This window comes from Microplitis demolitor, chromosome 5, assembly GCF_026212275.2.
Source record: "Microplitis demolitor isolate Queensland-Clemson2020A chromosome 5, iyMicDemo2.1a, whole genome shotgun sequence".
Lineage (NCBI taxonomy): Eukaryota > Metazoa > Arthropoda > Insecta > Hymenoptera > Braconidae > Microplitis > Microplitis demolitor.
In genome coordinates this window covers 20,826,840-20,842,086 of record NC_068549.1, presented here as the reverse complement: position 1 = coordinate 20,842,086, position 15,247 = coordinate 20,826,840, and the positions used below count along the sequence as shown (strand labels likewise).

General features: G+C 28.8%; 2 protein-coding genes across 3 annotated transcripts; one reads left to right on the top strand and one right to left on the bottom strand.

Annotated features, from left to right (window-relative positions):
* The first annotated feature begins 5,134 nt into the window (after positions 1 to 5,134).
* On the top strand, positions 5,135 to 12,095 carry LOC103579410 (putative mediator of RNA polymerase II transcription subunit 26). 2 transcript variants are annotated; one of them, XM_053739396.1, is made up of 6 exons: positions 5,135 to 5,269; positions 8,027 to 8,064; positions 8,892 to 9,118; positions 9,178 to 9,524; positions 9,604 to 11,255; positions 11,699 to 12,095. In XM_053739396.1, exons 2-6 carry the CDS (start codon positions 8,032 to 8,034, stop codon positions 12,002 to 12,004), a joined length of 2,565 nt encoding a protein of 854 aa, XP_053595371.1. In that variant the 5' UTR covers positions 5,135 to 5,269; positions 8,027 to 8,031; the 3' UTR covers positions 12,005 to 12,095. The 2 variants fall into 2 exon arrangements, with proteins under 2 accessions (XP_053595371.1, XP_053595372.1); XM_053739397.1 differs by lacking the exon at positions 8,027 to 8,064.
* Positions 12,096 to 12,137: 42 nt separating this feature from the next.
* LOC103579411 (methionine aminopeptidase 1) lies at positions 12,138 to 14,565 on the bottom strand. The gene is made up of 5 exons (XM_008560800.2): positions 14,352 to 14,565; positions 14,115 to 14,166; positions 13,377 to 13,844; positions 13,020 to 13,295; positions 12,138 to 12,596 (listed from the first exon to the last, which is right to left on the bottom strand). Exons 1-5 carry the CDS (start codon positions 14,460 to 14,462, stop codon positions 12,358 to 12,360), a joined length of 1,146 nt encoding a protein of 381 aa, XP_008559022.1. The 5' UTR covers positions 14,463 to 14,565; the 3' UTR covers positions 12,138 to 12,357.
* Between the last annotated feature and the right edge of the window lie 682 nt (positions 14,566 to 15,247).

Genomic DNA, 15,247 nt, shown 5'->3' with positions numbered 1-15,247 from the left:
CGAAGCACGGGTTATTTCTTTCGACTGGAGCATAACAAAAGTAAAAAAAAATAATAATAATAAAAATTTTTTAAAACTTTCATTTTTTTTTCCCTTGACAATGCATTATTCACCGACGAACAAGACGACCGAGCAGACTGTATCGTCAAAGCGAAAGTATTATAATCATTTCGTCCTGTTTGCCGCTGAAATTTTTAAAAGCTTCCGGTCTTTATTACTTTTTACATGAAAAATAAATTATACCTCCATAACTAAATATATATCTATATATAACAATAATAGATATTAATAGGCACAAACGAGTTAATTGAAGGAAGTGTGTATTTGACAGTAAATTATTTTGTTAAGCAACCGAATAATTTTTTTTTCTTGTCTTTTCTTGAAAATTAAAATAATTATTTTCATACAATTTATTTTTAATTTAAAATTTTATCTGACTTTCATTGTTGCTTATAATTGAGTTCAATGTGAGCATAAATTTATCACAGAACTTTTTTTTTAATCATAAATATTTTTTTTTTTTCTGAAGTAACCCGTATGAAAATAACATATAGTCAAAATATATGTAAAAATATATGAAAAATATCAGAAAATATATGTGGCGAATTTAACTATATTTTCTGATAAATTTTTTTTTTATATTAAAGTATATAATATTCATCATATACGAGTCCGTATATGTTTAGCATATAAAATATATATGTCAGTCATATACAAAAAATATATTTTCATCATATATGAAAATATATATTCTTGTCATATACGAAAACTATATTTTTATGATACATAAAAATATATATTTCTATCATATACGAAATATATATTCTGATCATATATAAAAACATATATTTATACTGTGTATGGAAAAAAAAATTTCTTATTCGTATGACCAACTCCAATTAAATTAGATCTAAATTTTAATATACTCTTTAAATTGCAGATAAAATTATCGAAATTAATTAATTTGAAGCGAATATATAATATACCCATATACATATACATACACCGAATAAAATATAAGCTTAAATATAACAGAGAAAATATATGGTGCCATATATAATATAAATTAAATGCTACCATATACTTTATTTCATATAAAAATTTTATATTTTTTTAGCATAAACGGAAATATATCAATACAATATTTTATAAGGTGAATGTAAATATATATATAGCTTAATATAAAAAACATATAAATTACATATATGGAATACATATATTTACTACTGTATATAATATTATATTAAATCGGCGAAAATCGCTATATGATTTTTTATAATATACAATATAATATATCATATATTTTTTTGTTGCAACCATATTTAATTTTATATATTTTAACCATATATTGTTTTTTCATGCGGGAAGTTATTTATGACCATTTTACCCTTGTAATTTCATTATTACTATTTTTTGAAAACCAAATTTTAAATTTTGTACATAATTCATTTTTTTTTTTTTTTTTTTTGGAAAATAAATTTTTAATACTATGGAGTGTTTTTTAAATTTTTTGTTACAGTTGTGTACTCATACGCTTATTACCCGCCAAGAAATCGATACTATCGGCCACATTCGTACTACAAATATGTAGGATAAAATAAAAAAGTAAACAAATAAATAAATAGAGAAAGACAGAGAGAAAAGTAATAAAAGTTTAAACAAAGAGCTGGAAAATAGGGGAAAATAGAAAAAGAAAAGTTGACGAAGATTTGAATCACATCAAGTGTGACAAGTCGTGCAAAACATTTAAATTCCGTGACTACGGTACATAGAAATCGACAAACAAAGTTATTTGTGTGTTGGATATTTCCATTTTACTTTTTTTAAAAAAGTTTACTTATATTTAATATAAACTTTAGACTTAGATTATTCAATGCCAGTCTTATCTACACTCATAATTGTAATTTTATTTATCTTTATATTTACACTGCTAAAAATCGTAAGAGAAATTGGAGTGATTACAGATTTTATTTTACTCCCGCAATCGGAGTTCCGGAGTCCAAAAAAAAATCATTTCCATATGACATTTATAGAGAGTTTTTCCAGCGGAGTAAAGTCGGCTAGATTACAAATTTACTCCGATTCGGAGTTTCAGTATTAAAATAAACTCCCCTTCGGAGTAAAATTTACTCTGACCTGGAGTTTTAAAATTAATTTGAACTTCCCTTCGGAGTAAATTTAACTCCGAGGGAATCGAATAAATAAACAGTCATCTGCTCCAAATTTACTCTGAATTAAATCTGCGTTTACTCCGAAAATTTTTTACAGTGTAAACTTTAATAGCAGTACATTAATTATTTAATAAAGTAGATGTGGGAGTAAGTACATAATTAGTAGTTAGTTTTCGTTGTACAAATAAGTACTGAGTATGTTTAATAAACAGAGTAAGTGTTATATCAATATTAAAAAAAGAATTCCTGGGCGCCAGATTTTTTTTTTGCCTGAAAAAAAAATGTTGTTTTTAATTCTGTGTAATATAATTATTTTTTTCATAAATGATCTTTCTATTTTTAGTGTCAACAGTGAAATTAAATAATTGAAAAACCTTTTATAGTATGAATAAAAAAAATCAAATTTATTTTAAATTGAAATGAAAACATTGTTTGATTAAAAATAAAAAAATAAAATATTTTTTAATAAATAAACCGTCTACTCCCCGGCCGATGTAACCTTTGATGATTAAAATTAACATCGAAATTTATTTATTGCAGCCGTTTGCAAAATTCAACTCTGTAATGTAAATATTTTATTTAAATCTTTATTAATATTAAAAAAACACCCGGTCATATTTTAAATGGAAATTTAAAAATTTTCCACTGAAATAATTATTTATTATTTTTATAAAATAAATAAAGTTTAAGTAACTTACGTAGTGTACTCTAGTGTTACATCTAAGAACTTCTTGCTCTTACCATCGTTACTCGCTTAATAAATAATTGTTTTTTAAAATTTCATCTTCTTTTAACTAAAAAAAAAAAAAAACATTTAAAATTTTAAATCTGAATTTCTCCCGAAAATTTTTTATTCACAGGAAAATTAGTTCATACATATAAAATATATATAGAAGTATACAAGACGGATGTAAATATTAATTTATGAAGACATGACCATCTTAATCTTCAATGAATGTACAGTTATTAACGGGCTTATTATTCTTTTGTAAAAAATAAAATACCGTATGTTAAATAAACAAGAATAATAACAATTGTTTTTACATAACAATTATAAAATATATGTTAAATAATTAAACAAAAAAGTTTAATTATTTAATAATTATGAATGAGAGAGTTGCGTAATTTTTTTTTGTTTAAATATCAAAAGATCTTTTCTTACAGTATGTAGAAACGTTTAAGTCTACAAGATCTTCAAGTGAACTTATTAGGTCACTGGATCATTGTACATAACGCATAATACATATATATATGAGTAAATTTATCAGCGTGATTTAAAATACACGTGGTTACAAGTTAAATATATATATATAAATATATAAGGAGAGAAAGGAGGAGACTAGTTATTGGAAGATCGTCAATATCGACATTAATCGGAAGTAATAGCGTTCATTGATCCCGCGTGTAGTAATAAAATTAACCTTGGACTATCCGGGTCGATGAATTTGTCAATGTTGAGGTAAAATCAAGGTCACCAAGTTCATTATCAAGTTCAGTATCAGGAATTTATAAATTTATACTATCGCTTATTATTTTTTTTATTTTTCATGCTGTGATATGAAATAGTTATTTGAAAAAAAAGTCTTTCTGAATAAATTGTTGAAGTTGTACCCGCACGAAAAAATATATATCCCGGGAAAATAGTATATATCCGGCTTATATCTTTAGTATTGTCGTATGTATGCTATTTTGCTGGCATATATTCCTGAATATATATTTTTCTGTGTGGGTAGATCGATTTAGACTGATATTTATGCCGGAAAATCGAATCCGTACATCCGTAGTTTATATGTTCGTGTGTACGGAAATGCGATTTCAGAAAAAGTATCAAATTTTGATTTTATTTTTTTGTATCAACTTTAGGTCAGTGCAGAATATGACCTAGTAGCTTATAAATATTTAATTTGTTTAAATATTAATTATAATAAATGAAATTGATGTTATTTAATAAGAGTGTCAATATAGCAGACAGGCAAATTAAAGTTATAAATAAATAGAGTAAATAATTAATAAAATAAAATTTTTAAAAAATGGGCATTTAAAAAATTAAAAAATTAATAAGTGCATTTTTTATAAATATTTTTTAAAAAATTATTTACTCTATTAATTTACAGTTATAAGTTTGTGTAATGGCTGTTATATTCCCACTCATCATTTAATTGTTTTTTTTTTTATACGAAATTTGATGAAATGATTTTTTTCCGATAAAAATTTTTGATAATCGGATTACTTTTGGGAGTCATGGGTAAATTGAGTTAGAGAGAGAGATGCCAATAGATGGATTTATTTTGAAAAAAAAATATAAGTGGAGTAAAAAAATTATTTTGAGTAAAAATATGAAGTAATAGTGAGGTAACTTGTATTTTATTTTTTCATATTAAAGTATCATAAATTGAAAAAATATACGTCTGTTAAAAATCATCAGTGATTATTTTTTTTAAAAATAAAATTTAAAAATCGTCTCTTCGTCGAAAGACTACCGCAAGTAAATGAAATTCGATAATTTTTATTACGCTTAAAATTAATACGCACGTATGTGAAAGCGAAAATACTTGTGATAATTAATATACATGACCTATTAATCTACTTCGATATCCAACGATTTAATTCTTCAATAAAATAGACATCTCTACATCAAATATATCCGAGAGCTATCGATATAAATATCGACAAAAATTAACTAATTGATTAATTTACTTCTCAATTCAATCATCTCTTGATTTTTTTTTTTTTTTTTTAAATCAATACTTCTCGGATGACAACACATTATTAGTCCAACTAATGAAGCCTAGGTCTATACTGTACGTCATATATTTGTATTTATTGGGTGGAAATGGAAGCGAAGAGAAGGGAAGGGAAGGAGAGGAAAAAGAGTGATATATACATAATATACAATAAAATACACCGGTTCGACTCACGTATAAATGAAGGACAATGACCTAATTGTCTGCAGAACGATCAGTGCTTCCTTACAGCACGATCTCCAATAACTTTAAATTTTTAATAAATAATACTTATTTTTTTTTTTTATACTTTGATTTTCGTTATTTAAAGGATTTAAATCATTACGAAGGATTTAATTGTTTTTTGAAATGAAGGTAAGTTAATTTTTTTTTTTTAATTATTATTATTATTATTTAATTAATATGGTTAAGAAAATTCGATAGTGCATTTGGTGATAAAAACTAAACTTAATTAAATTAAATTAAAAATCATGACCTTTAGTATGTTATTTAAATAATTTATTCAAAGTAATGTCATATTAATTTGTAATTTAAAATTTCAAATATTGCCGCCTTTCAAAAGAAGTTATACTTAAGTTGTCAAAATTTATTGCTACACTACGAAAAATTTTGAACTACTTCAGATTTTATTTAAATCGAAATTCACGCCGTCACTCGAAGTTCTCGAGTCTAAAAAAATTACTTTACATACGGAGTAAATAGGGGGTTTATTTTTTCAGAGAAATAATTTCAGAGTAATCAGAATTTTATTTAAATCCGCATTTACTACGATTTTGAGTTTCGAGAGGAAACGGATTAGACGGCTGCCTAATTTCAAAACACAGTCTGACAAATTTTTCAAATTCGAATTTTTGGTACTTTTAGTTCCAGTGGAGTCTCGTGAACTTGATTCAATGCATATTTCAAAATTTTTTTTTTCTTAGTTATTGTGTTTTGAAATTGGGCAGCTGTAGAGTAAATGACAATTTAAAAACAATTTTTCTCATGATCAAATTTTCAAAAAATTTTGCTACCATATATATTATTTTACCTCGTAGAGTCAAAAAATACCATCCACTCAAAAGTTTATATATGTATGCACATATATATATACAATATAACGCGCCTTATTATTACGATAGCGCCCGCAATTCTTAACGGATCTTAATGAAATTTTATACACTTATTTATTGGACGGTTACCTTGACCGAGTTCAAAGATGAGCCCAATCGGTCCATTAGTTTGGAAGTTATAGATGTTTGAAATTTTTTTGATTTTCATAGAAATGAATTTTCTGGCTTTATCCTAAAATAAATTTTGAACCGAAAATGATAACTCAATTCTGTAAAAAGTATCTCAAAATTTGAACGATTAGCTTTAAGTTTCACTGTAACACGTGATTTTTTGAAACATCTTTTCTAACAATTTGATGATATCGAAAATTTCAAAAAAAAAAAAAAAAAGCTCATTTTTGCAGCTCAGTCTTCTAATAACCGGAATGATATAACATACCTCAATTCCTTGAAATATTCATGTTGTAGCTTCAAATAAGTATCTTATTTGATATAATAATCAAAGTTTTTTATTATTTATTACATAATTTTGTGGGTGTTTGAAATTTTTTTGTATCTAAATGAGAAATCTACCTTTCCATTCCGTAAGGCCAGATGGTTCTCTTTAACATTGCCAAATTTTTAGCCAAGGTTTCAAAAAACGCCAAAGTCTCTATTTTACCCACTAATATTAAAACAAACTCTTTTTAGGAGTTAATTCCATTTTGACGAAATTAAATAAATAAATAAACAATCACCCCCTCCACATTTACTCCGCAATTTTAATTTACAATTAGCAAATATAAAATTTAAAATTAACGTTCTGAAAATTTGAGCATTGGGTTAATGGAATACCACAAAAAAAATTTCTAAATGGACCGGATGTCAGCCAGTGTATTAATAAAATAAATTATTGTTATATTAATTAATTATGGATGTATTGAGTAATCTGATAAATGAATTAATTACAAGGTATTAGTGTTTGCTAAGTATAGTAATTAAAACAAATTCAAACAAAAATTTTTTTTATTCTATTGTCTCGTCACAAATAATTACAACAAAATAAATTATTTAATATGGTATTGCTATTGGTATTGGTGCGAAAGACAGGAGGTAACGTTACGTTTGTAACACAATCGAATGGAAGTGAGTAGAGATGACAGAATAATTGTTTTAATTAATTTGCTATTCATTGAATAACTATAATCTAACGACTGATTGCACTATAGCCTACGCGTTTTTTCGTTGTCCCGGTGATTATAGCTTTTGTTGCGCGACTGCGCTAATTAAATATATTTTTAATCTAACTTGAATAACTTTTAACGAATTATTTATTTTATTGATGATGAGAAAAATATATTTATACTTTTTAAGACCTTAACGTTGAGAAAAGTTATTTATATTTAATTATAAAGACTTAAAGTATTATTAAAGTACTTTCTTGTGTAGGAAATTATTTTTTAAAATTAATTTGATATTTCATAAAAATTTAAAAGAAAACTGACTTAACTTTTTACATTAAATCCATAAATTTTTTGTGAGAGTTGAAGGAGGCTGGGGCAAAATGGCCACCCTAAAAATTTGGAAAAAATTTTTTTGTAATTTATTTTTATAATTTAAGTCACAAAAAAAAATTTAATTATTTATATAGTGACCCATTGTACCCTGATTTCTTTTATACTGAACATCATCAACAAAATATATTAATTAGTAAAGAAAAATTTTCTATAATAAATTAAAATCATGATGATATCGAAAAAAAAAACTTTCTTACTTGAATTTATTCAAATAAAGTTTCAATAAAACACGCAAGTCACGATGAAAGCTATACCATTAGATTAACAAACATCTCATAAATAAAAATATATATAAGAAAAAAATAAATAGATAAAATTATAATTATTAAGTTTCTAAAACTGTACTCAATCTTTTGATAATAAAAATTTTTTCTCTATTTTCTCTTGTAAAATAAAAAAAAAAATTTCATTATCATTACAATAATTAGACTCCATTAAATAAATAAATAAATTTTTTTTTAACGTCAGCGAAAATTCCTGAAATAGTTTTCCGTTTATTTTAGATTCAATGTACGTAGTATTCCAGGGAGTTAAATTACTGGTAAACTCTCGCTTCATCTTATGCTGGCTCAACTAAACTCCTAACTCTTAACTATTTACTCTTTATTTATCTACTTATCTGATGTGTCTTGTGTCGCGTTGCAGTAAAACGATTGGAATGGAATTTCATTTCGAATTTACTGTATAGTATATTGATGTGTAAAATATAGAGAAAAATATAAAAATAAAAACACGGTATGCAATACGGTAGTACGCTTTTCCCATCACGTGGATGTAGCACGATGTCCTACTTAAATCGGATGGTATCTTGTAATCACATCTTACTTTAAGTGTACATACTTCTTCAAAGACTTTTAACATTAATCAAATTTATTATTAACACGAATAATTTCCAATTAAATACAATATTTTTCATTTAAAAAAAAAAAAACCAGTAATTTGTGATTATATCAAACTAAAATTTTTTCAAAAATAAATTGACTTCATATTCGAGTAGCTGATGAAATTCCGCGTAAAATGAGTACCCATAACGATACATTACGTTCAAGTGTTAATTAACTCATTTATTTGTTAATTAATTTTTTTTAATTAACTTAAATAAATATTTATCTAAATGTATTGATGTGGGTACTCATTTTACTCGCAATCAAGCCCTCTGTACGGTAGAAATACTTATTTTCAAAAAATAACTAAAAAATAAAATTTTTGACTTTTTTTTTGTGTCGCAAAAATAATGATGTGGGTACTCAAACTTCAGGAAATTTTATGATTAATTCAATGACAGCTTTACTTTTTTTATTTAATATAAATCTTAGAAGACATAAAGCCTGTAAATGTCAGCACGATTTTTTTCTTGTTTTCTATTAGACACTCAATTGGTTGCCGTGGCTACTGGCAATATGTATTTGCGTAAGTGAAGCTAGATACAAAGTTCGCAGACCTCTGCCACCTTCACCAACGCCCCCTCAAATGTACAAAAAATCATGGCCAATAGGTCACCGGGTTTCCATGGGAAATACTATTCAGATAAATAAAAATAACAATATTTATCCTGGGCCACTAAAGAGGCCTTTCTATAAACCCAATAACTACAGGTATGTAATTTTAGTTTTAAAAATTTAAGTCTAATAGTAATTAAATTCAATTCAACTAGATTAAGGAGACCAATAGTCTTGGCACCATCAACAGCATGGAAAAATCCAATGCCAGTAATGAATGCAGTCCCAAATGTCGTAGTACCTCAGCGGGTACCAATTAAAGAATTTCCGGTTGTAAACAAACCAGAGTATAGTCCAGAATATCGTCCAGAAGCCGTCGTCTTGCCACCAACTCACCGCGGTGGGTTTGACGATGACCGCGGACCGATTCACACGATTCCCGCGCCGAATTTGAGCATCGCCGACAAACCGATAAATCCTGATGAAAATAACAGACCAGAAAGTCATCAGGATGATTACCAACGATTTCAGTCAGAATCTGATTATAACTCTCATTCCCAAGGTATTAATTATCTATTATCTATTTATGCTCTTTGTCCAAAATTTCTTACTCAAATTTGCTAATTGACTTTATAATTTAGGTTCCCAGGAATCTTACGAGATCCATAACTCGCAGACTGTAAAACAACGTCCAGTAACCAGCGCAACTGTGTCGCAAAATACTTACGAAGTAACAGAAGCCAATGAACGGATGCTAAATCATCCTCAAGAATATCCTACACCTGCAACGCAATATTACTCTGCGGAATTTGAATCTTCGCGCTTACCGACTGGTCCCAATGTGGACCAAGCAGCCAACGACATCTACCTGAACCATCCTCCGATTTCTCGCGCTGGACACCCAAACGGCCCTCTGCAGCCCTACAGCCAATCTAACATTCCCGTTCAACCGAACCATCCTCTCCAAACAAACATTCCCATTGTTCAAACAAACCTCCCAATGCAAACAAACTTACACAGTTCTCTACACGTGGGCTTTCCTGCAACAGCTCAAGCCACGTTGAACCCACAATTGCCTGCTGAATATCATCTAAACAACCCTGATATTGTTTCACAAGATATTCAACTACAGCTGCTTCAACAGCAACAACAACAACAACAACAACAATCAGATTTACACATTGGACATCCGGGTGTTGCTGGACCACCAATATCAGCTGATAAACTTTATGAATTGTTTAATAGCTTTCCTCAACAACAAGACCAACAATATTCATCTTTACAACAACAAATTTCTCAACAACAACAGCAGCTACAACAACAACAACAACAACAAAATTCTCAAAGAAATATTTATTCAGAAATAAATCAATCAACATTTTCTCCACCTAAAATGCAATCGTTTAATTATAATGAACAGGATAATCAACAACAACAACAACAGCAACAACAACAGCAACAACAACAGCAACAACAACAGCAACAACAACAACAACAACAGCAGCAGCAACATGAACAACAACAACATCAGCAACAATATGAGCAACAACAATATCAGCAGCAATATGAACAACAACAACAATTGATACAAGATTATGAATCAAGTAATGTTGATTATAATTTACAACAACAGCAACAACAATTCCAACAACAACAAGAACAACAACAACATAAATTCCAAAAACAACAACAAGAACAACAACAACAATTTCAAAAGCAACAAGATCATACGAACAATGTACGTTTCCACGAACCAATTGAACCAGAAAACAACATTGATTTCGAAGAAGCGGCGAGCGCTAATGTCAACCAGATGAACCCGCACTATTTTAATAATGACGAAATCGCAAATTACTACACGACGTTACCGAACAGAGAGACTGCGGAAAAATTGGCAGCACTAGCGGCTGCTGGTAGTGTCAATAGTCATCTGATTTCGCGGTTACAGCAACAACAACAACAACAACAACAACAACAACAACAACAACAACAACAACAACAACAACAACAACAACAACAACAACAGCAACAACAACAACAACAACAACAACAACAACAACAACAACAACAACAACAACAACAACATAAACGTTTAGGACAATTTAGTGAAGAACAAAATGATCAACCGATGCCAAACAATCATCGAGGAAATTATCAAGTCAGTGAAGAAATTGATGATGTTCCTTTTGATTCTGATGAACTGCAAAAACAAAGACTGTTGATAAGGCAGAGAGCCAGTGCACAGAAACGCTACAGACAACATTACCGACAACAACAAATTCAACGTGAACAGGTTTGTTCATTTTTTTTTTAACATTTTACAATGACTAATTCCTTTTTGCCCCTCATACAATGCAATAAAAACAGAAAAATAGTCACTCACATAAACAGGGCATTTTATCTAACAAATTGCGGCCATTTCAAGTCAAGTTATATTAATAATCTAGACAAAACAAAGGCCGCAATTATACCCAAGGCGATGGAAATTTAATTTTGAATCAACTTTTCGAGATTAATATCGAAGTTTATCAACTTTAATTAGCATCAAACTTGTGGGTTACAATGTCCTCTTTACAAAAGTGTGTTTTTTATTCCATTTTCGCGTACATATAATTTGTAGAGGCGATTTAACCCGAAAAAAATCAGCGAAAAATAGTGAAGCGAAAATAAAAACTCAAATTTTGGATTATTTTTATTTTATCATTTTTTCAGTGTAGTTAATTTTTTTTTTTGTAGGAGGAAGCTGACAAACATTTCGAAAGAGAAGGATTGTTGGAACAAAGACAACAGGAACGAAAGAAAGAAGAAGAAACTCAAGAAAATAAGTCAAGACCTTTGAGAATTATGATTCCCGATACTCAAGATAACTCTAATAACTCTCATAAGAATAATGATAAAAAAAATAATAATAATGATGATGAAGAATCTGATGAGTATGAATATGAAATAAGTGAACCAATAAACGGGAAAACGACTGCGGCGCCAGAAGATGAGGCAAGTTTGGAAAATTCGGAATTTGGTTCGCGCATTAGAAATAAATAAAAAAAAATGGAGACTTGATATTTTATAATTATAAATTAATATATTTATTATAATTATTTATTTGTTGAAGGGATGCTTTGTAAATACGTTAATTAATTATTTATTTATTTATTTAATTAATTAAAGACAATAAAATATTTTATTTATTTATTGAATTATTAAAATTTATTTATTTATAGTTGATTATAAATATTAATTAAAAAATTGTTAACGTGATAAAAAATTTAATGGGAAGGCACAAATTGTTATTGGCGGGAATTAAATAAATTTAGTGAATGTAAATGACGGAGGATAAGTTTCAAATTAATTTCGAAGTTTTTAAGTTGTAACAAAAAACGTTTGATTTTGAGCGACTAATTTTTTAATTGGTCAAAGAACCATGGACGGCCGTCATTTGTGCGACGCTTGGTCAGAATGTCACAGCCGGTGTCAGTCACGAGAAGAGTCTGTTCGAATTGTGCTGACCACTGTCCGTCAGCCGTCACTGCGGTCCAATGGTCTGGCCACGTTTCATCGCGCCAAGTACCTTGAGATATCATCGGCTCGATTGTGAAACAATGACCTGCTTTCATCACTCCCACAGCTTTATTTTCTGGTTTAAAAAAATAATTACGGTAATTAATAGTCACTTTTTTTTTATCAAATTTTTTTCCATGACAAAATAAATTTTTTATTCAAATATATGACAAAATTCCACGTAAAATGAGTACCCACATCGATATATTACGTTCTACTATTCATTAGCTCATTAATTGCATACAAAATTAATTACTTTGTACTTTAAAAAAATATTTAAATAAATATATCGATGTGAGTACTCATTTTACTCGCAATCACATTCTCTATAACCCCAAAGTACTTATTTTGAAGAAAAAAAAAAAAAAAAAAAAAAAAAAAAAAATTAGTTTTTTTATTTTTTTGTTTCAAACATATTGATGTGGGTACTCAAACTTCATGAAATTTCGTCACGAATAAGACAGTAACATTGATTTTGTATTAAATAAATAATACTTACTAGCATAATGAGGAACGCTGGGTGCAGTATGAAATAATCGATGGATTCCATGTCCACAGTAGCTCCGCACGACACTAAAACCGTGTGCCTGTGCGTGTTTTTGAATAATATTGCCAATTTCTTTATATTTTTCCCCAGGCTTAACAATGTCAATAGCTTTTGACAGGCACTCGTAAGTAACCTGAACTAATTTTTTAATTTCCGGCTTGACATTGCCGACTAAAAATGTCTCGTTTAAATCCCCATGAAAGCCGTTGTGATAGACCGTGACATCAACTGGACAAACAATTTTATTAGGGAACCAGTCACCCAGTCGGAAAACAAATAAATTAAATTTATTAATTAATAAATATTTACCATTACAGATGTCACCGTCCTGAAGTGGCCTAGTGTCAGGTATGCCGTGACAAATAACCTCGTTAACAGATGTACAACAGCTAGCTGGGAATTGATGGTAGTTTAGCGGCGAAGGATAGCAATCCCTCTCGATGCAAGCTTCGTAAACAACCCGATCTATTTCAGCGGTTGTTACCCCGACGTCGCATACTTTAGCAGCTTCATCAAGTACTTCGCGGCCCAGTTTACATGCGACTCTCATCCCCTCGATCTCCTCGTCATCGAGGATTTTTATCTGGGACGATCCCCGGACAGCTTGTTCGCTTATCGGAATCCCTTTAGGATGATCCGCGTAATCCGGACGAGTTATTTTCGGAGTAACTGATACCTGTCGCTTTGGATGTGTGGGATAGGGCCGTAATTTTCCAGTAAAGTGATACGATGGCCATGGATTATATTCATCTGATGATGATTTTTTAGTATCACCCTCTAAAATTTTTTTAATTCATTAAATTACAGGCAGGGAAAAATGGACCCGCGTTGTAAAATAAAAATTTTTTTTTGTCTCTATTTAAATATTTAATGTCAATATGACCCAGAGAATAATAAAAATTAAAATAGGGGGCAAAATGAGCCGCTAAAAATTGGAGTAAAAAAAGTTTTTCCTGTTTAAATTTTTTGGAGGGAAAAAAATTGTATTCTATTCAAATTTATCAGAGTAAAAAATATAATTATCATGAAATAGTCTATAGAACTTACTGGCAATTTCATGAATAACTTTATGTGTTTTCCAGCTTCCTTTAAAGCAATCCTGTTTTAGTACAAACAATTATCATTTATTAAAAATATTCATTTATAGTACTTAAAAATCATTAAAAAAAAAAATTCAAATTTTTTATCTGAAAGCCATTAACAATTAAGCTTTCAAGCGTTAAAATTATAAATAGATGTGATATAATTAACCTAAAAGATATTCTTATATACTTTTCAATTTACCTGACTGCAAAAGTATGAGCCTTGAATGCCGATTTTTAGACAAGTCGGGCACTGGAGACTTGCTACGGACTTACATCCTGGAGTTTCACACATTCCCAGTGCAAAAGACATTATTTATTATTTATAAATAAATACTTAACTTTATAAATAAAATTTTATTAATACAAATGTACGTAATCTTAGCTTACAATTACTGGCTACTGTACAAACACGTTTGTCTGTACTCAGTATTAAACTGTTTTATCTTTGAAAAAAAAGACACTCGTATTGAAGCACTTGGTACGTAATTTCAACTCTAGATGCCGTATGAATGATTTTCTCTCGTATGTAAAGAGGCATTTTTTAAAAATACAAATTTCGAGTATTCTTTCGATCAATCCCTATGTCAAGAGATTTTTTTTCAAATTTTCACTATACTCCAATTATATACTAAAATACTTATAAATGAAAGCTTTACAGTAAAATCTCCGTAATGTTAACACTCCTGTCTAGGACCATTCCGTAGTGTTAACAAATCCTGTCATGTAATTGTTAACATTAGGGAGAGACTCTTGTGAAATTTAGGGAGAGTGTAACACTACGGGTGTCACATTAGGGAGATTCTACTGTATAAAAGTAGTCTATGTTCATATGATTAAGTCACTATAAAAGACAGGAACAATTAAAAATGAATAAAGAAATTATCAAACTGGACTAGATCAATTCCTATAGATTTATCTATCGACTAACGGAATCTTAATGATTTAGCACACCTCAATTGCGAAGCAATGTAATGTGTTCTGCTAACGCATACTCAGTCTCAGCAAATTCACTTACGTAAAATTCATATTTACATATATATATTCTATTAGAACGAAATATTTCACCTGCCAACTGTGGGAAATTCGCTTGACTGT

Coding starts and splice junctions, on each gene's coding strand:
- LOC103579410 (XM_053739396.1), top strand. CDS start 8,032: ATGTACGTAGTATTCCAGGGAGTTAAATTACTG. Junction 8,065..8,891: donor TCCAGGGAGTTAAATTACTG/GTAAACTCTCGC, acceptor GTTTTCTATTAG/ACACTCAATTGGTTGCCGTG. Junction 9,525..9,603: donor TTATAACTCTCATTCCCAAG/GTATTAATTATC, acceptor TTTATAATTTAG/GTTCCCAGGAATCTTACGAG.
- LOC103579411 (XM_008560800.2), bottom strand. CDS start 14,462: ATGTCTTTTGCACTGGGAATGTGTGAAACTCCAGGATGTAAGTCCGTA. Junction 14,167..14,351: donor GCTCATACTTTTGCAGTCAG/GTAAATTGAAAA, acceptor GTACTAAAACAG/GATTGCTTTAAAGGAAGCTG. Junction 13,296..13,376: donor GGACGGTGACATCTGTAATG/GTAAATATTTAT, acceptor TTGTTTGTCCAG/TTGATGTCACGGTCTATCAC.